The sequence below is a fragment of the Triturus cristatus genome, chromosome 5_2, assembly GCF_964204655.1.
Source record: "Triturus cristatus chromosome 5_2, aTriCri1.1, whole genome shotgun sequence".
In the NCBI taxonomy this organism is placed as follows: domain Eukaryota; kingdom Metazoa; phylum Chordata; class Amphibia; order Caudata; family Salamandridae; genus Triturus; species Triturus cristatus.
The window spans coordinates 517,849,826-517,874,380 of NC_140588.1; the positions used below are offsets into that span (position 1 = coordinate 517,849,826).

At 43.8% G+C, this 24,555-nt stretch overlaps 1 protein-coding gene across 1 annotated transcript in view; it reads right to left on the reverse strand.

Moving 5' to 3' along the window:
- Nucleotides 1–24,555, reverse strand: part of STAC (SH3 and cysteine rich domain) — a 943,669-nt gene that overhangs the window by 275,695 nt on the left and 643,419 nt on the right. The window contains exons 4-5 of the mRNA XM_085607561.1: nucleotides 13,496–13,577; nucleotides 3,775–3,890 (exon numbers count right to left, since the gene is read on the reverse strand). Coding sequence (XP_085463687.1) covers nucleotides 3,775–3,890; nucleotides 13,496–13,577 — 198 coding nt within the window. The remainder of the gene's footprint in view (nucleotides 1–3,774; nucleotides 3,891–13,495; nucleotides 13,578–24,555) is intronic.

A 24,555-nucleotide genomic window follows, 5' to 3' on the forward strand; every position in this document is an offset into this window, starting at 1 on the left:
TCCAGGCTTGCCCCGCTTACTGATTTGAGTGCAAAGTTTGAGGCTCCAGAGTGACTGTAAAATGAAGATATATAAGATTTTGAAGCCCTGTTTGACTACAGAATTGAATGTTGGTCACTGAATGATTTTGAGATGTACACAAGATTCTAAGCCCATTGGTAAAACTGCAGACTCAGGTAAGTCTCTCACCCTTACTCCACTTTTGTTTACCCACAGATTTCGACAAGGATGTACCTGCACGATCTTCCCAAGCTCACTCAATTGCTGGTTGATTTTGGAGAGTGTCTAGATCTTGGTGCACTGCAGCCCACTGACAAATTTAATTGTAACCCCTTTTCTTCTTATGGGTATTTTTTGCCTTTTCCTTTTCCTGCCATTACCTGATTTGTATTGTTATACTATATTGAATCATTACATTTGACATTTTACTTTTTTTACTAAACTGTCTTGAAAATCTGTTCATGATTTTGAATGTAATCTTGTTCTGGTGCTGCAAGAATTATGCACGTGCGCTTTCTCTGAGCCTGTAGCTCATGCCAACCTGAAAAGGTAAGCTCAGGATTCGTTACAGAAACCCAATTTGTTTTTGCTGCCAAAGCTGCCAACTGTTTACCGGTTTCGTAGCTCAGCAACAGCTCAGATAAAAACAAAAGACTCTTACCACAGAGTTATCAATCCAGTTCCTTGCATTACTTATGAATTGCAGGAGTAAGTGATGGGAGAGGGGTAAATGGGTGTTTAGAAAAGTGGAGATTGTTGTTTTGTGAGAATGGTTTATACTAATAGTTTAGATTCAAGCGTATTTCATCTTGTCTATAGTATCTGTAAAGCATCAAAACTATCTAAATGTTATAGAGCCTCCAAGGACCACCTTCCCAATTTCTGAAGAAAGTACATTCCAGAGGCTAACCTCTTCCATCTGTAACATTTTGTCCTTAGGGGTGCCCCCCTGGAACATGGTACCCGCAACAGGACTTTTTGAAGATGATATGAGAGTTTATCAGTGGAATATCCTATAAGCTATGCCTCCAGTGTTGTGGGCACTCCTGCCAGGTGGATTTGTGGACCAAGATCACAGTCTGAAACTTGACGCTTCTTTGAGTCAATGTGATTTTTCTCATAATAGATGTGCCATTTTGTCATGCTGCCCTTCACCACCACCACACTGGCAGAATAATTTAGCATCTTTGTAGGTGACCCAAGGACTTGTTAAGAAGCTCTGGTGAACAAAGCATTAAATGAGTCCAAATTAGATCTTATCCTGGCCCATGCTTTGGTAACATATGTATCTTGAAAGGGTGTAGACGTAAGGGTTGTGGCATTTAGTAAGCACATGAACCAACCAATCCATTGAAAATTGCTGGTCAAAGATCAACTTCAATGATAGTATCTAAATAATAGCTTGATGGGTGTCTCCCTGGCACACACACATTTCCATTTCCATATAGAGCTCACAGCTTCCTCTCACCGGCCAAGATTAGAGTAGAGTCAATTTCATTTTACAGGTGTTCCGTGTAGCCAGCTGTTCCTCATCAACAGTCTGATATCCCACATAAGGTTGTTAAACATCTATGTATCCTTCTCAGAGTTAACACTGATAGGGAGGAGCTGGGTAACACTGCATTCTCATTATATAACTATGTCTACTTGTTCCAATTTTTGAATCATCATAATTTCAAAATGGAGGTGCAAATTCAGGAGGTCTTCTGACCCCTGTTTGTCAAATCTTTCCCATTCATGCGTCTCCATTACAATCAAGAAAGAAACATGGATTTATTTGTTTTCTTGATCATTTTAAGGGTTGATTATTTGATGATAGCATTCTTGAGCATATAATGTTGGTAGAAAGGCAAGGGTGGTTTTTTTTTTGGGGAACTCACAAGCTTTGTGTATATCTCTTTCAAACGTATTTTTGGTATCTTTTTTATATTACTAGAAACACTTCAGGTGATAAGAATGTTATGGTCAGCACTAAATAATCTAAAGCACTCAGTCAATCTGCAGTGGCATAAGGACAAGAAATCTAGGGCCTCATTTAAAAGCCCATTGCGCTGCCGGTGTGTAACTTTTTTAGATGCACCGGCGGCGCAGTGTGCCTGCCCATATTTACAATTGCCACATAAAGTCACCGAGCTTGACTATTCATGGCCTTGTAAATATGGGCCTCTTTCACACATTACTCTACGTCAAGGGGGTGTTCCATGGGTGTTGCTTTGGGAGTTCCCAAGCATCATCCATGGAACCTGACACATTCCCAGATTTACAAAGAGTTGCAAATATGGGCATGCATCAGAATCCTACGCCTCCCCAGCGGAGGTATAGTAGTTGCACAACGAGGAGAAATACTTTTATTTCTCCTCGTTGTTTGCTCTTTCTTTGTGTGCTGCATTGTGTACCACACATAGAAGCAGCAAAATGCCATTAATTATTGTTTTTGTGCAACGATCATCTCTGCAACGCAGGCACCCTTGCACATTGGCCCAATGGTGTTTGCGTTGACGCACGGCTGCTGTTTGTGCGCACGGTAGAAGGACAGGAATTTGCTGTATCCTGTAGACATTTTATTTTAACGCACAGCAATGCAGCAGGAAGGCTTGCTGAGCTATCATGCGTCAAAATATAGTAAATGAAGCTCCTAGTGTCTACACAATAATCACTTCTTCAGCAACAGTGATGTTGATACATTAAGTAGTGTAGTTGTTCAATATTGTGAGGAGTGGGCAGTATTCACAGCACCTCGGACTGATAACTGATAAGGAATTTCTTTTCTTCTGGGGGTTTTCACTGTTTTCCTATATGTATGACAGGTATCTGTATGAGTGTTGTTGTACAGATTGCTCAAGTGTGAGCCAGAACTTAAGCTCCTATGATGGCATCGTTGAATTGTAGGCATTGGTGCTGAGATGTAGGAGAGTGTGAGGAGTTGAGAATAGGAAGGAGAAGAGCTGGGATCGATAGCATGTCAGGCAGTTACACATGCTATGGTGGTCAAAGGGTTTAATTCAACTTAGCCTTAGACATGGTTCTGAGAGAGGGATACCCCATCTCCTCTATGAAATGGGAACCAATCTTCAGGGGACAATTACCAACCACATGCAAAGTCTTAGATGTCTGTCTGTCTGTCTGTCTGTCTGTCTGTCTATCTATCCATCCATCTATTCATGATCTACTTATTCAAAATAATATTCCATCAGCCTTAAAAATCATCTTCATTTCCCATCTCACCACCAGCAACTTAGGAAGGTGCTTCTTTCCCTGCCAATGAGTAGTACAAGCCTGGAGCTGTGGGCAGCCAGTGACATATAGAAGTACACCGCTGCAAGGTCAAGAGATTCTACCAGTCTGCCCTATATCTGTTTAGGTGAAGGGCATTCCTTTCTCTTTACAACACTACATTGAAGAAACGGTCTTCAGCCTATATAATGAATGGCTCATTTTGCCATGCCAAAGAGTGTTAAAAAGGATATATTTGATTACATTTGCTAATTATGGTTTCCGCCTTTTCTCGCAGTGCAGCTGCCATTCACTATCCTGCCCTTACGGTACTGGTATAAAAAACATGAAATATAGAAAGAAAAGCAATATTTAGTGCAATACTAACAGAACAGAATGGGTGTGTTTCTTAAACATATGATCTAGGACGTGTAAAGGCGCCATGTCACTGCTAAGTAGAATTTCCAAAATGGGTCTGGTGAACACTATTCAATGTTCTGCTTCTACTTGAAGACAAGATAAAGTTATCAGACTGAAACTAAAATAATGAAACTGAATTACAGAGTTCCGGTTTGGCGAATCAGATCCACTTCCAGTGCTTCCTTTCTTGTTTTTTTGGGCCAAGGATGTTCCAAATCGCAGGGTTTCATACACAGGGTCGACCTTATTACCACATGCTGCAACAAGAGAGGAGAGACATGAGTGACCCAATAAGTAAGGTTGTTCTACCTTTCCTAATTCTATTTCTCTGCAAACCTTAATTGAAAAACACAAACCCATCTAGACACGCGCCATTTTACACTTACATCATATGAAATGCACATACATTTACCAAGCAAAGAAAAGCACACGTTGATCCACTCAGATGCATTTACACTGAATAACAGATGTTTATTGTAACCCATCTCAACGCAACTCATTTTATTGACCTAGAAAGGTTGACAGGTTGAGTGGAGCCGCCGAGCTTTGAACCTGTGACTTTGAGGTCATTCACAGATTTCTGGAGTGGATACAATAGTCCAGTGAGCCATCAAGCCTAGAGAAGAAGTCCACACGCAAAAATGCACTGATGCAAACGTTTAAGAACTGGCATGCATGCACCTCACTATCAAGGGTTGTACTAGGTATCATCAGCTCCTGGTTCTGTAAGGTCAGCTTTGCCTCCACTAGCAACAAAATCGTGGAGATTTTGCTGCCGATTTCAGATGCGGACAGCAACATCATGTGGATGGATTCGCCTACGGGCTTGATTATGCCTGTGAAACTCCGACAGCTTCCAGCGCAATAAACTGAAGAAAATTGTGAACAGTCACAAACGCTTCTTGATACCCTTTAGTGATATTATAAGCCCTGATGAAGTTCTCCTAGTGGTACGAAACGCATTGGCTGAGCTTTATTTACTACTGAACTTTGAAAAAACACATTTTGAAATAAAGGCTTTTTTTAAACTGTAACAAGTGTCTTGGACTTCATTGCCTGGCGCACCCTCACTTGTAGCTATTTTCCACTCTGATGCCTGCAACAGGAATCTCTGGATTTCTTATGGATCTTCAGCTGATAAATGACTGGCTATTTTTCAGGAAATGATGAATTTCTTGAAAAGGTACCTTTGTTTTTGCACACAGCTCGAGAAATCCCAAATACCTTCATTGACTCAGGTGTAGTGCCGAAAGACCTTAAGATTACTTACATTGAACAAATTCTGAAGATATCTACATAAATCATGACAGACACTACAGTTTGAAGACACATTATCAAAAGACAGCTCACATCCAAACTAATGGCAAGATTACCCGACCTACTGTATAGATGGGATTTCACTGAAGAAAATGTACTGGTGGATGGTCCTCAGTCAGGCTTCAGCCACAAAAGGTACAGAATAAACCCTTGTTGCTTATTGGGAAAAACTGAACTCCCACAAAGACCGCAGTCAAGCAGTTGCAAGAATTTTGCTCAACCTCTGATTCAGCATCAATACTACACACCACGCTACCTTCATTCACTATGTTAAGGAGTTGGGGATATGTGGCAGAATTCCATTATAAATCTTCTTGTTCTCTGCAGAGCGAGATTGTATCATGCTCTATACTCCTTACTCACTGTACTGCTCCTCCTACAACATTCTGTGATATTAACCCACAGCCTAACCTGCTACAATTCAACTCATCATATGCAAATAGCTCTAAAACTGAACCAACTTACCCTTTGCAAGTCTCAAAACATGCCAGCTATCAATAGGTAAAAGTATAACGCAAAACCGAATTTAACTAACTGGAGGAACTTGCAAGAAACTTTGCCTTGGCCCACTGCATTAGTCACTGCAGCACTTCTGACAGATTCAGTATGGAACTTGAAACTCTCACGAGCACTACATTAACACTGTGGTTAAAATCATTACAGTAAGGCTCCTCCTTTCATGTGCCTTGCACACCAGGCAAAGGCTCTGCTTCGTTTAGGTCTTGATTATACAAACTGACAGTACCTGGATGATGCTTAGCACTACCTTTGTACACTTCCGTTGGTCCAGAACACAGCAGCATTTGTCTGTTATATACTATTTTAGATTCCAGTCAAGCAAAGCATTTTCGTTTAGGCTCTTTGGATCATGCACTAATCACTAAATGGAATTGCCCACAATAACCACAACTAAAACCATGCACATCTTAGTCTAGATTCTGCTTCAAGAACGTGTTCATACTGGAGGCCCCTCACTGGACATTGCTTTAGTCTCCATCCCAGCAAGCAAACTGGAACACATTATGAAATCAGAATAATAAAATCCCTTGCATAAGCTCTTAAAAATGTGATTCCTATTATACCTTGAGGATCAGTGCCATGTCTTAAGCAAGAAATCTATTCCATAGAAATACTCATACTCTGCAGTTGAACATTAATAGTCCTTCCAGCATTTTATTTCAAACACAGTGTCATCTAACACCTGAGCTATCCTGTGGACTAGGATTGATTAACCGTTGTCCCCCAATATGCCTAATCCTGGCTGCTCAATGTAAGAGTAGATGAGTAGCCCTTAAAACATTATGGTCTCATATATGAGTTACAAGGACCTAAATGCAAAATGAATGTTACTGCTTCAATTACCAGGGCTCAAATATGTTTGATCAGTCTTCTCTATAACTTGCAATGGAATGCAGGAACCATTATGCTCTCAGTGTACCCTATTCAATGCCTGGAAAAGCAATGCTTCTTACCCCTTGTTGGAATTGGCACATTCTGGTTGGCTGAGGCGAGGTCCTAGCCAGGCCGAACCTACCACTGCCGTCAGGGAAAGGTGATTACACTTAAGGTATAATCTGCGCTCACCGTTGGGTAGCTTGGCACTGAGCAGTCAGGCTTATCACAGAGGCAGTGTGTAAAGCATTGGCACAGCACTCTAACACAATAAATACACTGAGCATCACAAAAGGGACTTCACATGTGGTGTATGCAAATAAAGTTTGTATTCAACACACATATTAATTAATACAACATGAACTTCAAGTATTTCTGGCCATAAAACACATACTGAAATATCACTAGCAGTACTAGGCTCAACCTTGTTAAAATGAAATCAGTAATATGCACATTCGCAAAGGATCTTATTTTACCTGCCAGCATCCTTATGCTGTGCGAAACGTTGTAAGAACTAGGCCCACCCTGGTAAATTTTTATAATTCAATACCACACAGTTATAGGGTGCACCTCAGTTCACACAAATATCATAAATATGTACACACAGATAATAGCAATACTTTTAAAGAGCACTGTGGGCCAAGGCCACACGGGTAAAAACCAATGTCAAACGTATTATTCTTTTGGCAAGGAATCAACATGCAAATCAACACTGACGTGCAGTCTAATTAATAACAGCTAGTCACTTCCACACACTCACTCAGCACCAATATGCAGTGCCACGGATATCAGGCAGGTCCGTATGGAGCATACTCGCACACATACATACACAGCGCCGTAATGTGGTGCAACTGATATTCAGTAGGTCAGTTAATCATGCACATGCAGACCCCATGGCCCAAGCCCTCCTCCACCATTCAGCTAACCCCGACTATCCTACACAGTCCCTTCCAAAGGCAGTAATTCTCCTTGTGCACAACAGATTTGTCTAGAAGTGTGCACCAAGCAGTTCTAGGATCTCCGGTCCAACAGCCCCACAAGTGTATCTCTACCATGCTGAAGTATGGCACCAGTAGTTATACTGTAGTTTGCCCTTGAAGTTGGTGGTGGTTCAGAGGGTTTCCCTTTGAACCACAGATGTCGCCACTAAATTTCAGTCCTGTCTGCCATGGGGCTGTTTATAGCTGTCTCTGGGGAATGCATAGATGTGCTCCCCCATCCTCCAGTTCGGGCTGGAGTCAAACTAAAAGGCACTCAATAAGTTTTAGAGCAGAGAAATGCCTAGACATCCCAGAGACTGTTTAATCTGTCTTTCTCATGATAATGGACCTGCGTATGTTATTTGTACGTTATTTGTTTGCATTGTATTCTTTACTAAACAAGAGGCATTGTAAATTTGTTCAGACACAATGTTCATTTAATTTGTAGAAATCCCCTGATGAAGGGCGGATTAACACGCCCAAAATGCATTGGGATTCTTTCATTTCTACAAGAAGCCCTCATCTGTAACTTTCGCATCACTGAATGAAGTTCTCCAAGGGAGATTTACACACGATTGCTCAATAAAAGAAGAATTTTTTGAGCATCAACATTATTCTATATGTTCTTTGTATAATGGTTGTTAGAAGATGGTTCTGACCATCTGATTCGCCTGGATTTTTGCTTTTTGAACACCTATTTGTTGAGCTTTTACTGTGGGAGAGCCTCATAAGTTGGGACTCACCCACAGTGAACTCAAGATGAAAGGGACTGCCTGTGTATTTTGCCGGTGTCCCCCTGGCAAAAGTAGGCTGCTGCGCTGCAGCCAGGGTAAGAAGCAACGGGCTGCTTACATGCAAACACGTGTGTACATGCGTGTGCACAAGTGTAAGGGCTGCGCAGGGGAGATTCCTGACGTGTGCAGCCCAGGAGCAGCTACAAGGTGAATGGTGTGGCAGGACTTATGCAGAACTGGGTGGTGACATGGAATGGGTTTTGTACAATGGGAAGAAAAATTTGAGGGAAAGTCAGTGTGCTTTACTGTTTTTATTCCATTACTTTCCTATGAGGATGGGGAGCACATGGGCTAGTTTTACTTTCCCAGGGCCTACAAATTCCAGACACGCACCAGAGTCCACTGTAACTTATGCAAGAAGAAGTATTCTGCAGAGTCCAAAGTCATATTTGTACTGCTTTTGGGTCATCCAGAAATGTCATATTTCTCTGAGTCAGCTCATAACCAGGGCCTAGCTGGGGCTGACCCTGCCAGGCTGAATTAATGACCTTCCTCCCCAAGCTGTAGCATCAGAGGCCCAGCCCTGCACAACAAGCATTCCAAGGGCAAAGGCCTCCACTCCAAGAAGATAAGATGGGTGGAGCTACAGGTTCATCCTTCAGCAGCTGTCACCTGGTGCCAGGCACCAAGCTGCTCGGGAGAGAAGGCAGAGAGGGGGGAAGGGGCTTTCAGAGACCATGTGGCATGAGACCCCTGTACGACGCCATTTTGAACAAACCCAGAGGTCTGGCAGGAAAGAGGGAGCAGGGGCAGAGAAGTGATGTGTCGCTGTTTGACAGGGCAAACAGAGACTTCCTGCCAGCCCCCTCCCCATTTCTTTGAAAGAGTTTGCACAGGAAGAGGAGCTCTCTCAGGGGTGTGGTCTGCTGAGGATGACTGGTGCTGGAGCCTGGCACCATGGGCAGCTGAAAGGAAGAACCTCCAGACTGGCCCAGGACCCTGACTTGCGCCAAAAGAGGAGACCAGGACAAGTGACCAGAAGCCTGGACCTCTGCTCAAGGAGAAGCGAGGACCAGGAGAAGAGAGCCAGGCAAAAGGCTGGCGCAGAGACCCAGTGAAGACCCTTACCTGCTGCATTCACCCTCCTGGAGATCAAGATGGCGAAAGAAAGTGCTCCCAGTGGCTGGGGAGCGCCACCAGGAGCAAGAAGAGGCCAAAATCAGGAAGATCGGTCCCCTGGGGGCTAAGATATGCCCCCCAGAAGGTAGGCATTCTTTGATCTTTGGCCGAACGACGATGAAGCGCATGGGGCTCTGAGTGAAAATGCCCTGCGGGGTGCCAGGAGCCCACCCTGGCCCCCCCAAAAATGGAGGCAGGGGAGCACCGTTGCGCACCCCGTGAAGATGGAAGTTGGGGATGTGCCGTTGAACTCCCCGTTAAGGGGCCCAATCGTGGTGCCAGGAGCCCACCCTGGCTCCCGGCATCCAAGGAGGGCAGGGATCGCCATCGCGCCCCCGCAACCATGTCTCTGGCGCCCGGGATCCAAACTCCGGGGCCCCCCTGAAGCTAAGCCGGGGAGCGCCGTTGTGCTCCCCGTGAAAAAGTCCCTGTGGGGCCCCATCCCCGCGCCCCAAAGTGATGGAGGGGAGTGCCGCCGCACACCCCTGCTACAGCCGGAAGACGGGGGAGTGCTGTCGCACTCCCCCAAAGACCCGCAAGAGTGAAAAAGCTAAATGATTTATGAAAATCCCCCAAGAAGGACTATGTCCAACATCCCTAGGCTGCCCTTTTCAAGGATGAACTTCCTAAAATCTTCAAATCACTTGAGGCCATAATATTCATGCATCGCTCCCTGAGACTTACCTCATGGGCATGGGCAATTCTCAGCAATGTCTTTTCCACCAATCAGGTGTCAAGCCTCTGGACATCACACTTTGGTTGCTCAATGTGGGGACATAAAACACTTTCACCACTATTGCATTCCTCTACAGAGTAGCTCAAATGGACAAGGAATGGTCTTCGGTATCAGGGCTGCATGTGTTTTTCATCTGAATTTTTGATCCGCCTGCCCTATTTAGGGTAGGAAAGACCGCCATCTTTCAACAGAGACCTAGTTGGCTCCATCATTAGAAACGATTCTCTGAAACAAAGATGGAGTAGGGGTCCTTGGAGGAAGGGCATTACACTTCCGACTCTATTTAGGGTGAATGGTATAGTGTCCTTTTGTTCTGTCATCACCAAGTGGGACAGAGCCAAAAAAACAAAGAAAAACCCCCAGGTAGGGAAAAATTCACTGGGTGTGTTAGTCATTAGTAATTTGTTTGAAAATAACAATATCCCACCTTAGTATTGTTTTGGGGAACTGCCATCGAAAGTGACAGCGACCCTCCAATAAAATTCATGTATCTTGACAAAAACTATCCTGATGCTGGCTCCTATCAAACTAGAGAGGTCACCCCTGGGCCAGCAGTGATCGCTAAATTTGGTGCATGGTACTCGGGGTGGCATATATAATGTCCTCTGAAGGACTGTACTCTGTTTGTCAAACTCTATATCAGGCCCTATGTCTCAGGATCAGCGTAATTTTTGCTCCTCCTTTACACGCAATAAAGAACAAGGGAACGCAATTCAATTGGTCAGGGACCTTGGGTAGTTATGGGTTTTCAACACCGTGGTCCCTAAACAAGGACAATAGATGTAAGGAAAGATGAATATAGACTCAGAGTTAGTACTATATTTAAAGCTGTCCAGCTGGACAGAAATGCTTTTAATTTGTAAAATTAACACAGAAACAATAAAGTGGGACACAAGCCTGCATCCTACTAAGCCTGTGTACAGAGTAAAACCAGAAAAACAAAAGAGAGGCTCAGGCAGAGCGAATTGCTTGTATGTTATACATTGAAATAGCCCAAGCTGAGATGTGTTGGGACACCGTTACACATGAGTAATATTAAGTAGAAAAGTGTTTACTGTGTGCATAGAGTCGACGATGTTTGGATCCATTTTGAAAATTTTGGGGATCATCATCAGGACATAGTGTTACATGCCTGAGTAAAATTGCCTGTAAAATAATAGAAGAAAGGGAAAATGGGATGAGTTTAAAACCGGCAGAAGATATCATGCAGAAGCAAGTGAGCCGGTGACTGATTTAGAACTTCAAGTAAAGCCAACAATTGACCCACAGACTTATGGATGGTGAGAGTTATATTGGTTCACTTTGCCTGTAAAAAATAATAAGAGAAAGGGAAAATGGGAAAGACAGTTATGATGAGATTAAAACCAGTGGAAGATATCATCCAGACGCAAGTGAGCAGGTGACTGATTTAAGAGCACTTCAAGTGAAGCCAACAATTGACCAACAGGTCTTATGGATGGTGAGAGTTATGTTGGTTCACTTTCCTTTCCTTGTAAGAGATGATCCAGCACTTTGGGCCAACTTCAAGTGAAGTTTTCTTAAAGTTTACTGTGTGAGAGAAGAGCATTAGCATGGGGTGCACTCAGAGACTCCAGTCTCTCGGATACTGCTGGTGCAGGTAAGATTAATGTGACAGATAGAGGTCTGGCGCTGGAATACTTCTGATTTTAATAAGAAGTTAGTGTAGGACTCCTGAGACTCGAACTACTAGTGGGCCTTAACCTGAATGTCATCTATAGTGAATGGGGAATAACCAGTATCGCTAGATAGATGGAAATGAGACTCAGGGACCCACCTATGAAACACTAGAGCCCTGAACTCAGGGGACTATGTATATTGTTTGTGAATGTTCATTGTACTTTGTGTTTGTATATAAATGCTCCTTTTTTCATAAACTCAAACATTTGACTGGACAATTTCTTCAAGCGGCGGTCCGCTCCAGGAGATCAATGATATTAGATTAATTTATCTGTTGCATCAGCAGATTGATGGACCATGTGCAATTTTATACATTTTCTCGGCTGCTTAAATGGTGTTACATGTATTTTATTTCTATTTTGCACATGTTTTTTACTACTTTTATGGCTGTTGGCAGCTGAATAAAGATGATTCTGCTTCTGACTGGACATTAATTTATTGCTGCTGCTGAGCTTATTGAGTTGTGAGCCTGTGCTCACCCCTATATCATGCTCCCACCGATAAGCCTTGGACTGCTTGGCCCACTCTACCAATGACAAACAAGTGCTGAAGGGGTGCTTGGCACAGTTGCTCAGGATCCCTAGTAGGATCTGCCCTGGGACATCAGGAGTTAAAGGCCTCAACCTCAACGGTTGGGCCCAGTAGCTCTTGCTTACCCCGTTATCTTCTGACTGGGGGTCTGGAACTCAATCACTTACGCGAAAACAAACCCAGTCCATTTGCTTCTTTTTACCTCCTTATAGATAGTGAGACTATGCATTCCATGCTCAAGAGTGTTCATGTCAGTCATGCAGAACAATGTGGAACTGGCTGTCTTTTCAGATGGTTGTGTAGCTGGATTTCTTATTGAGGGCTCCAACAGGCTCTTCGCTTAGGAGGGCCTAGCTGAAGAGTGTTTCATTCTACCTTACAGCAATTAATCTGTCTCACATGAACACAAAGTGGATATGCTTTATGATCTGCACATCTGTAAGTTAGTTGTCATAACAGTTAGGCAATCAATTCCAACATTAGTTCAAATATTAGGGTGCTTCTATGGTGCTGTACTACCCATCCACCTTAGGTAAAAAATCTGCTAGATCTGCAGCCGCAGTCTAGACCAAATATCCCAAGAAATGCACCTGAGCACACCTATGCAATGTTACGTTTATCTTCATACAGTAGTGAAGCATCAAAGAAGAACAGCTCCAGTCAATAGAGTTCTGTTACATCAGTTCCAATTTACAATCTTTCAATGAGTAGTCCACAGTAGTAGATATGTCTGATCAATAGTATTTTATTCCATTAGAGACAAAGAAACAGCAGCCGACGCGCGTTTCGTCCTCCTGGACTTTCTCAAGGCTTTTGCTCGAAATTCCGCAGAACAGAACATTCCAATGTGCCAGAAACTATATTTCTGTTGTGAATATTTATATTGCCGGTTGGGATCTCTTTCAATCACGCAAAGGACGAAGGCTCACGTAATCAAAGTGAACCATATAAGGCTTATGCATTCCTTTTAATCAAAAATGTCACAGTCCATGCTAGCCATATATGTTTACTCGGTTTATAATGATGGGCGTTCGTACCGTGATAAGTACGCGCATTCGGACTTTCAGTCCCAGAATATCTCGGCGTGCTTCCAAAGTTGTTTGTGTTCTTCTTTGATGCTTTACTACAGTATGTGGATAAAAGTAACATTGCATAGGTGTGCTCAGGTGCATTTCTTGAGCAATTAATCTGTCTCCAGAATTCCAGCTGTCACACATTACCGGACAGCTCAGTAGATAGAACCAATGCTCACTCACTCTTTCACTTAAACATATTTGGCTTAAATACATTCTCACCAATTGGCATTACTTCTTTGATGCATCCAAACTGCTCATGGATCAGTAGAGGTGAGCTGTAGTAACGTCTGAACCCTTTTGGCTGCGGGGAAATAAAAAGACAATCAAAACAATTGCTGGAATGAAAGGCAACTCAGCATACTTTGCAAACAAGGCAATACAAATAAACCACCATATCTTACACTGCAAGTAGCATTTACTTTGAATGTAAACAGAGCCTCGTGTGCAAAGCTGAAATTAACAGGGCACAATCCCGAAAGTCAGGTAGCCACAAAGTATACCAGCAGGTGCAAACACGTTTGCTAATAGACAAACGTATGCCATTAATGTATACAATTTGCTGTAGTAAACCCCACAGCAGGGGTGGGAAGTGGGCAGATCAAGGTGGAGTTTATGTATTAGGGGCCAGATGTACTACGGGATTTAGCATGCGCAAACAGGTTTGCGACCCGTTTGCACATGCTAAATCCTTGTGGGCCATGTACAAACACTATTTTGCGATTCACAAATAAATTGCGAGTCGCAAAATAGTGTTTTGCGAGTCGCTATTAGGAAGGGGCGTTCCCTTCCTAATAGCAACCCCAAAGCCATGTATGAATGTTTTGATACTGCAATTGCGGTCGCAAATCACTTGCAAATTACCACCCTCTTTTAGAAGGTAGTAATGCACTCGCAAAAGAGAAGGAGTCGCCAGGGGACCCTTCCCCTTTCAAATGCAGGGAAAATATTTTTTATGGGCAGGCAGTGGTCCCAGGGACCACTCCTTGCCTTTAAAAAATGAAAACGTTTTATTTTTATTTTTTAAATGCATCCCTTTTCCCTTTAAGAAAAGCGGGCTGCATTTTAAACAAAAAAAACCTGCTCTATTGAAAAGCAGTCCCAGACATGGAGGTACGCTGAGCCCAGCAGACCACCATCCCTGGGAGGGCCAGCCATTCCAAATGGGGTCGTAAATTGCGAGTGGCTCATTAATATTCATGAGCCTCTCATTTTTCTACCCCATTGGAAATCGCAATCAGTGTCTCTGACACTGTTGTACATTCTAAATTGCGACTCGCAATTTGCGACTTGCAATCAAGCGCAAATTGCATGTCGCAATTTAGAATGGTTGTACATTTTGCCCTCAGTCTGTGAAAACACAAACCAGTAAATTTGTTTTCATTTTCAAACTCCTCTCCCACCCTTTTCTATTACAGTAATCATCAGCTATTTACTCCAGCAAAAGGCTGGAATAAATCCTATTCTAGAGAGAGAAGGAGATCAGAAGAGTACTAAACCTCTTGAGAAGTAGGGTAAGGTGACTCTCCAGGTAAATAATGTTTTCTACGTGTAGCAAAAAAAAATGTTCAACTCCTAAGCAAGGCTACCTTACTTCAAGGATGATCTTTACTTTGTGTATAATTCTGATTTGGGGAATTCACATTGTATAAAAATATCACATAACATTGCCAGTGGTATGCATGGAAACCTATGACTGACAACGCTTTAAGAAAGTAGAACATTTGCACCCATTCCCAGGAGTTCTACTAAAACTGCAGATTTACAAATGTATTTGTGAAACAGATCCGTGTTTCTTAGTGGCGCAACCTTGATCATGAGATGTCTAACAAACCTATAAAAAACAGAGTCAAAAGTCACTGCTCAAGGCTGACTGGAACCTAGATACCATTTCAGTTCAACCGCAATTGAGCGGATGTCACCATCGGGTCAGCCCAGTCAAAGATTTTACCATCTGATTAAGCACCTGAAATGGAAGTCAAAATCTTCTAGCAGGGTATGGTCCCAGGCTATGACCAGCGAGTGTCGCTTAAAGTTGGATGCGTCATTGTTGAGCTCCCAGTGAGCCAAAAGCTACAAATAAGGCAAACCTGAACTACTTAGCTGCTGAGACAAACGTGTTACCTTTGCACTTACCAAATTATGGTAGTCAAAATTCATAAGCTGCAGCTAGGCATGGCTACACAGAACTGGAAACATTTGCCATGAGGTCCCCTTGAGACAGGTTTCAGAGCAGCAAAAAAACTCTGCGGGACGAGCCAGTTTTTCTTGCCCACCTTGGGTGTATCTTCACTGGTCAAACTGCAGCACTTTGTCCTAGTCCTCCTGAGGTGTAGAAAATCACTAATTTAAACTTTCCTCCAAATGCTGGGAAAGTTCCTTGTGGTCATGCCTGCAGCCTCTAGCTCCTGAGGGAATCCTTCTAGGCACCAGGTCTCTCACCAGCCATGCCTCCTGAAGGGTCCAGTCAAGGTCTTCAGTGGTCAGCTGCGTCCACTTGCTGTCAGAAGTCCATCTGTTTTAGTGTCCCTTAAGCAAGCAAACTGTTTTACTGTAACATTAACCAGAATTTCTTTTTTAATATGGCAAACTCCTTCTGCCACCAGGCAGGCCTGTCTTTAGTACCTTAGACACACCCCTATGTAGAGAAGCTCTCCTCCCATCTGACAGAGTCAAAACTGATTCTCTCCCTTACTGTGACTTGAACCTTACTATCTGAGGGAGACTTGAATAGGAGAAGCTGTCTCTGGTATCTTCATGTCAAAAGAGGTAGTGCTAAAGCTGTAATTTGTTCTGCAAGCTTTTTATGTCTGCTCCCAGATAGCTAATCCATGCTAAGTAGTCAGCAGGTAACACACATGTGCTCCTCCTAGTTTCAGAGGCACGCTATTGACCTCAGAGCCAGAGATGTTAGCTCTCACCAGGCAAGGATATGTATCCAGCTCTGGAGATGTAATGAGTGGCAAACTGGTTTAAAACCGGCCCTGGCTGGGGGATCCTAAAGTAATTTTTTTACAAATGTAAGTTTTACACTTAAATTATTAACATAAAATCTGAATTTGAAAATTAAGTAGGAAATAACTTTGAATCATTTTTGTACCATTTTCACAAGTGTTGACGGGAAACAAATATTTTAACCCCATATAGGCCTGTTGGAAGTGGGGTCATTTCCCACAGTTTTGTATTTCCTTCTCCCATTCAGGTTGAGTGTTGTCTAAAATTGTTCCATTTTATGACATAAAGCACAGTGTGTTCACACTACATTCACGGGACATGCGATCTGTGCTCCTTCAACAGTGTCCAGTCAAACAAGCTCATGGTATTTGATAAAAATGTCAAGTTAGTATTTGGGGCAGAATTTATAGCAGTCCCTAAATAATAAAAATGGATAGATGCACACGAAAATAACATAACTGTTTTTCAAAAAAATGAATAGCTGATGTTTGGACTGATTAATTGTTTAACACCATGTGTTCCTCATACACTGCTAGGACGGTCTCTTGCCTTCCCTGACAAAACCGATTCACACAAGAACACCAAGATTCCAGTCAATGAAAAATCTCAGAACCATGTGGAAAAGGAGCCCAAATTCTGATAGTGCTAAGAGGTAACAAAAATGGCAGAAGTGCAATTCGGAAATGCTGGTAACTTAACACAGATTCTAAAATCCTAATACCCAGAATTTGGAACTACAATGCCTTCAGATGGAATGTACAACTTCATAAAGTATGTTAGTATGATGGACTTTCTGCAGAAATAAATTTAGATTAGGACTGGAAGGTGGAGAGTCACAATGGCCATGCAAGCTGCCTAGTACATCCACAACCTTATAGGTTTTTGGGTATTCACACTCATTTTACTTGGTACTTTGCACAGGGAAAACATTTTCTCTTTGGAGAAGAGAAATGCTACCTGCTAATTATCACATTTGCTAAAGTTACCCACACTGAGAATATTAGAAAAATAATGCATGCAAATTTAAGAATTTCTGTAGATTGCCATGGCTAATTCTCTACATAGTGGTAAATCTAAGCACATTATGAGCATGTGTCTAAGAATCGCCCATTTTTTACTTTCAATTAAATGTCTGAATATTCAGCCAATGCACTTTAATATATTTTATACTCAGAAAGCTAGTTTCAGGTATTCGCTCCTCGTTTGTGTAGCACTTTACAGTGTTAAATGAGAATGATATGTACTTAACTTGCAGGTATTTAATTTCAATGCTATGGACACTTTCTATCAGCGCAGTCATCTACTACTGTAGATGCAGCTTGTGGCCTTGGTATGAATCACAGGAGAACCTAATGAATTGCATTGGCCTCCTGGTTAACTGCACTGCATTGTGAGGAGGTTTCTGGGTCTTTTATAAGTACCTGAGTGATTCCAACTGTAGAAAATTGGTTTACAGGTTGAGGAGAGTGAAACCCTACTCAAGCAGAAACCACAATTCTTGTCAGGGTGAAACACATGCAAACCCAAATTAACCTGTGCTCAACTACTCTGTGGTAACTTGCCACAAAAGCAGTCAGGTTTAACTTAGAGGCAATTTGTAAATTATTTATGCAGCACTTCAAACAGTAATAAAGTGAAAACACAACACAAGAAAAATTCCACACCTATTTAGAAAACTGGACTACAATAAAAAACAAGCATTTGCAATACAATCGGTCTCATCTTTGAGACCTCCTTATATGTATTTAGGTATGCAGCACATTATTCTGGGTGCTGAAACATCTACTGTTCTTTAACACGGAGGGAAAGTAAGCACCAAACTGCGTGACACACCAGGTATGGGAACACATGGAGAGAAATATTGCCTTTCAGAGGGAAATGGTTTAGTCCAAAGCTCTGTTTTTAATATAAAATCAGGGTCTTTGGTGATCATATCACTGAAAATACACAATGTGAATCAAATATTATTGTCTACAAGTGCTCGTGAAAGACAATTTCTACAGACTGGAATCTGGAGAATGCTAAAGTGAGTCTGGCATTTTACTGACCTCTGCTGGTCGTTTTCTATCAAAACAGTTAAATAGAGGCAGTTGAACAGAAAAAAAGTCCCTAAGCGAAAGCAGACAAGTCCTAGGGCCGATCTCCAGAGCCCAAAAAGTACATACACATATAAGTATATACTAAAGTATATACAAGAGGTCTCAAATGCTCGACCTAATGTATATTGGAGACCAAAACAACAAAAACGAAATCAGTAGAACCAGAGATATGCCATTTTAAAGATGTAAATTAAAATAGCGCCTAAAAGCTCAAAGCGTGTACTGTGGTAATCCGTCACACGGGACCGGGACAAGTCATAAGTTCAGGCTTTTCACGATTCAGCATGGGCAGGATACAGGGGCCAAATTAGGTTAGCTGAACAAAGAATCTTAAATCCTAGTTGCTTAGCAATGCAAGATCCTGCCTTAAGGGTGCGTCAGGCATCTGCGGTTCTGAGGAAGCTGCAGGCTGCAATGCAGAGTCCTGCATCATCAATGAGGATGCCGTTTATGAGGGGCTTGCGTTGTGAAGTCCAGCATCGAGGATGAGTCACGCGGAGGTGGTTCTGAGGAAGCCGCAGGGCTATGATGCGGAGTGCTACGTTGTCATGGAGGATGCTGTCGACGAGGAGCTTGCAATGAGACAGCGTGCGCCGAGGATGATTTGTGGAGGAGTGGTTCCAAGGTAGTTGTGGGCTTTGATGCAAGGTCCTGAGTCAGGGATACGTTGCACAGCCGTGGTCCCAATGTGACTGCAAGGAAATGCATTTCACTGCATCGGTATTGCTCACAGGACCACAGCTGGCCTGACACAGCACCTTCAGGCCCACTTCCAAGGGTCAAGGACTGGGGAGGCACCACCTAGGGGGGCAACACTCACAGCAGGCAGAGTCCAGGTGCTGGGTTCAAGATGGTTGGAGTCTTTTGTCTCTCTGCGGCTTTGATCAGAAGGCAAGTTCAAGACGCAGGTCCAGTCTTTCTAACTCAGGCAGCAGGGCAGAGGAGTATCAGGGCAGCAGAGTATCAGTCTTCCTTGCAGAGCCGCACAACAGTTTTTCTCAGTCTTCTACAGGTTCAAAGATGTACTGCAGAGTTGGGTCTGAGGGTCCAATATTTATACTTGGTGCCATCTTGAAGTAGGAGGAGGTTCTGGAGGATTCCATCCCCAGAGGTGCTTGGAATTTCCTCCCTCCCTGCCCTGGCCCCAGCTCGTGTGAGGGCACAAAAGACTAGTGTCAAGCCTTTTATCAGTGTGCTCAGACAGAGACTTTGTGATGTACAAAGGTGACAACTCCTCCTCCTATCAAGTTAGAGATGCCCCATCTTGCCAACATCTATTTTCCTTTTGTCTCCCTATCTGGGAGCAATGCACAAATACCAACTGCCAGCTACACCTAGTCATGTGACCCAGATGCAGACTGTAAGCACTGAATGTGAAAGTGGCCTTTTCAGAATTGTGACTCAAAATCTCACTTTAGCATTACCAGGATTCAAAATTTCAGTTCTTTAGACACCAAACTCGACATTTACACCTACTCCCAATTGAAATTGAACACTCATTAAATGTAATAAGGTAATCCAATGTTCTCCTATGGTAGAGGTAGGCTTTGCAGTAGTAAAAAACTAATTTAAGGTTTTTTCATTACCAGGACATGGTAATTTAAAAATGCATGTCCAACTTTTTAAATACATTGCATCCTGCTCTATGGACTATTTAGGGCCTACCTTAGGGGTGACTTATCTGTACTTAAAAATGGTTTAGGACTGGCAGTTCAAAATGTCAGTTTAAAATGGCACACACAGACTGCAATGGCAGGCCTGAAACCTGTTTGACACACTACTTAATTGGATGGCACAATTAGTGCTGTAGGCCCACTAGTGTTACAACAAACAAATGATGGACGGAATGCTGACAATGCATACATTCTCCCCCAGTCAAGAGATCTGGGTTAAATCCATCGTTCTTTTGCCCACTACACCACCCCAGTTTAGACATGGCCATATGCAAATCAGTCTTGACCCTGTGCCTCATGGGAACAGTCCAGCCCGAACTGCCAAGCCATGTCTTCCCTGGACCGGAATCAAGCATCCTAGGACCGGTTTCTGGCTATCAGCCGTCATCAGCCAGGATAGCTTGACTCCAGTGGCGTAGTGAGCACGGGTCCCACGTCTGGGAATACCCATCCCACTTAGGGCGAAAAGCGTTACAACAAACAAATGATGGACGGAATGCTGACAATGCATACATTCTCCCCCAGTCAAGAGATCTGGGTTAAATCCATCGTTCTTTTGCCCACTACACCACCCCAGTTTAGACATGGCCATATGCAAATCAGTCTTGACCCTGTGCCTCATGGGAACAGTCCAGCCCGAACTGCCAAGCCATGTCTTCCCTGGACCGGAATCAAGCATCCTAGGACCGGTTTCTGGCTATCAGCCGTCATCAGCCAGGATAGCTTGACTCCAGTGGCGTAGTGAGCACGGGTCCCACGTCTGGGAATACCCATCCCACTTAGGGCGAAAAGCGTTACAACAAACAAATGATGGACGGAATGCTGACAATGCATACATTCTCCCCCAGTCAAGAGATCTGGGTTAAATCCATCGTTCTTTTGCCCACTACACCACCCCAGTTTAGACATGGCCATATGCAAATCAGTCTTGACCCTGTGCCTCATGGGAACAGTCCAGCCCGAACTGCCAAGCCATGTCTTCCCTGGACCGGAATCAAGCATCCTAGGACCGGTTTCTGGCTATCAGCCGTCATCAGCCAGGATAGCTTGACTCCAGTGGCGTAGTGAGCACGGGTCCCACGTCTGGGAATACCCATCCCACTTAGGGCGAAAAGCGTTACAACAAACAAATGATGGACGGAATGCTGACAATGCATACATTCTCCCCCAGTCAAGAGATCTGGGTTAAATCCATCGTTCTTTTGCCCACTACACCACCCCAGTTTAGACATGGCCATATGCAAATCAGTCTTGACCCTGTGCCTCATGGGAACAGTCCAGCCCGAACTGCCAAGCCATGTCTTCCCTGGACCGGAATCAAGCATCCTAGGACCGGTTTCTGGCTATCAGCCGTCATCAGCCAGGATAGCTTGACTCCAGTGGCGTAGTGAGCACGGGTCCCACGTCTGGGAATACCCATCCCACTTAGGGCGAAAAGCGTTACAACAAACAAATGATGGACGGAATGCTGACAATGCATACATTCTCCCCCAGTCAAGAGATCTGGGTTAAATCCATCGTTCTTTTGCCCACTACACCACCCCAGTTTAGACATGGCCATATGCAAATCAGTCTTGACCCTGTGCCTCATGGGAACAGTCCAGCCCGAACTGCCAAGCCATGTCTTCCCTGGACCGGAATCAAGCATCCTAGGACCGGTTTCTGGCTATCAGCCGTCATCAGCCAGGATAGCTTGACTCCAGTGGCGTAGTGAGCACGGGTCCCACGTCTGGGAATACCCATCCCACTTAGGGCGAAAAGCGTTACAACAAACAAATGATGGACGGAATGCTGACAATGCATACATTCTCCCCCAGTCAAGAGATCTGGGTTAAATCCATCGTTCTGGGGTGGCGTAGTGGGCAAAAGAACGATGGATTTAACCCAGATCTCTTGACTGGGGGAGAATGTCTGCATTGTCAGCATTCCGTCCATCAATTGTTTGTTGTAACGCTTTTCGCCCTAAGTGGGATGGGTATTCCCAGACGTGGGACCCGTGCTCACTACGCCACTGGAGTCAAGCTATCCTGGCTGATGACGGCTGATAGCCAGAAACCGGTCCTAGGATGCTTGCTTCCGGTCCAGGGAAGACATGGCTTGGCAGTTCGGGCTGGACTGTTCCCATGAGGCACAGGGTCAAGACTGATTTGCATATGGCCATGTCTATACTGGGGTGGCGTAGTGGGCAAAAGAACGATGGATTTAACCCAGATCTCTTGACTGGGGGAGAATGTCTGCATTGTCAGCATTCCGTCCATCAATTGTTTGTTGTAACGCTTTTCGCCCTAAGTGGGATGGGTATTCCCAGACGTGGGACCCGTGCTCACTACGCCACTGGAGTCAAGCTATCCTGGCTGATGACGGCTGATAGCCAGAAACCGGTCCTAGGATGCTTGCTTCCGGTCCAGGGAAGACATGGCTTGGCAGTTCGGGCTGGACTGTTCCCATGAGGCACAGGGTCAAGACTGATTTGCATATGGCCATGTCTAAACTGGGGTGGCGTAGTGGGCAAAAGAACGATGGATTTAACCCAGATCTCTTGACTGGGGGAGAATGTCTGCATTGTCAGCATTCCGTCCATCAATTGTTTGTTGTAACGCTTTTCGCCCTAAGTGGGATGGGTATTCCCAGACGTGGGACCCGTGCTCACTACGCCACTGGAGTCAAGCTATCCTGGCTGATGACGGCTGATAGCCAGAAACCGGTCCTAGGATGCTTGCTTCCGGTCCAGGGAAGACATGGCTTGGCAGTTCGGGCTGGACTGTTCCCATGAGGCACAGGGTCAAGACTGATTTGCATATGGCCATGTCTAAACTGGGGTGGCGTAGTGGGCAAAAGAACGATGGATTTAACCCAGATCTCTTGACTGGGGGAGAATGTCTGCATTGTCAGCATTCCGTCCATCAATTGTTTGTTGTAACGCTTTTCGCCCTAAGTGGGATGGGTATTCCCAGACGTGGGACCCGTGCTCACTACGCCACTGGAGTCAAGCTATCCTGGCTGATGACGGCTGATAGCCAGAAACCGGTCCTAGGATGCTTGCTTCCGGTCCAGGGAAGACATGGCTTGGCAGTTCGGGCTGGACTGTTCCCATGAGGCACAGGGTCAAGACTGATTTGCATATGGCCATGTCTAAACTGGGGTGGCGTAGTGGGCAAAAGAACGATGGATTTAACCCAGATCTCTTGACTGGGGGAGAATGTCTGCATTGTCAGCATTCCGTCCATCAATTGTTTGTTGTAACGCTGTAGGCCCACTAGTAGCATTTAATTTACAGGCCCTGGTTACATAAAGTACCACTTTACTAGGGACTTATAAGTAAATTAAATGTGCCAGTTGAGTGTAAGCCAATTTTACCATGCTTAAGGGAGTGAGCACACTCACTTTGGCACTGATTAGCAATGGTAAAGTGCACAGAGCCTTGAGGCCAACAAAAACGAGATCAGCAGAAATGAAGGGGTAAGGCAAAACGTTTGGGTGAAGATCACCCTAAGGCTGACAGGTTTAACAGCAACACATTAATATTTGTAATATTGACATTTGTATATCTGAACACTTTAGTGAACATACGTTCCGTTGTGCAGGTAATCATGCAAATAGATACTACATTTATACATTTTTTTACATGTGACAGATACCCCTCCACTGTGTTACAAGTGCCATAGGATATAATGCACGTGTAATATGGCAGACTGCATATCTGTCATGCTTGTTAAGGAGTATCCCATCCGCCAAGCTCTAAATCAGGCCCTTAGTTTGTTCCTGGACATAAACCCAGCTATAACTGGTACGGAGACGAGAGTTAGAGTAACTTGTTCTTTTTCAACAGCGCCTGCACCTGTTTGAACAGTCATGAATGGTCAAAACGAGCCTTCTGCTTCCAAACATTTTAAATGTTTATCGTTCAGGCTTGGTAGGTATTCACTTTGTTAGAAGTTTAAATGTGTGGACTTCTGGTAATGTTCCTTCCTACTGACCTTACACCTGAGAAACTACACTTTACACTGGAGTTTCATGATATGCATCACATGTTCTTGTGTCACCAATTCTAGCTGTTTACCAAAAACCGGGCAAACAGCTGTTTATAAAAAATCGATAAAAACAATTGCTGTTTGTTTATCGCTTTGAATGTCTCTACAATAATGATAAACTAATTTTGTGTCTTTTATAGTGTATATTTGCTGAGCTTCTTAATAACTTTAACATTGACAGAATCAATTCTGAATATTAGTCAAGTTATTTGAGGGCAATTTTGTTTATGAATCAGTTTATCTAGTCCTGCAATGGTTACTAGGTATCCTTGCCGTATGTTGAATTAAGGGAAGGATTGTTACAATATTGAGTAGCATAGAGATGCCCTGTCAATTGCAGTAACAAAGACTAGGGTACCGCCACCTACCTCTCAAAACGTGTGGTGCCCTCATTGGAGATTGAATATAACTGATAGACAAGTATTGGAAAAACCATTAGGTCTGACTTAACTGTGCTAACATATGCAAAGTCAGACCTGCAAAGACAGTCAAGCAGAAAAATTGCTGCATGCCTTATCGAATTA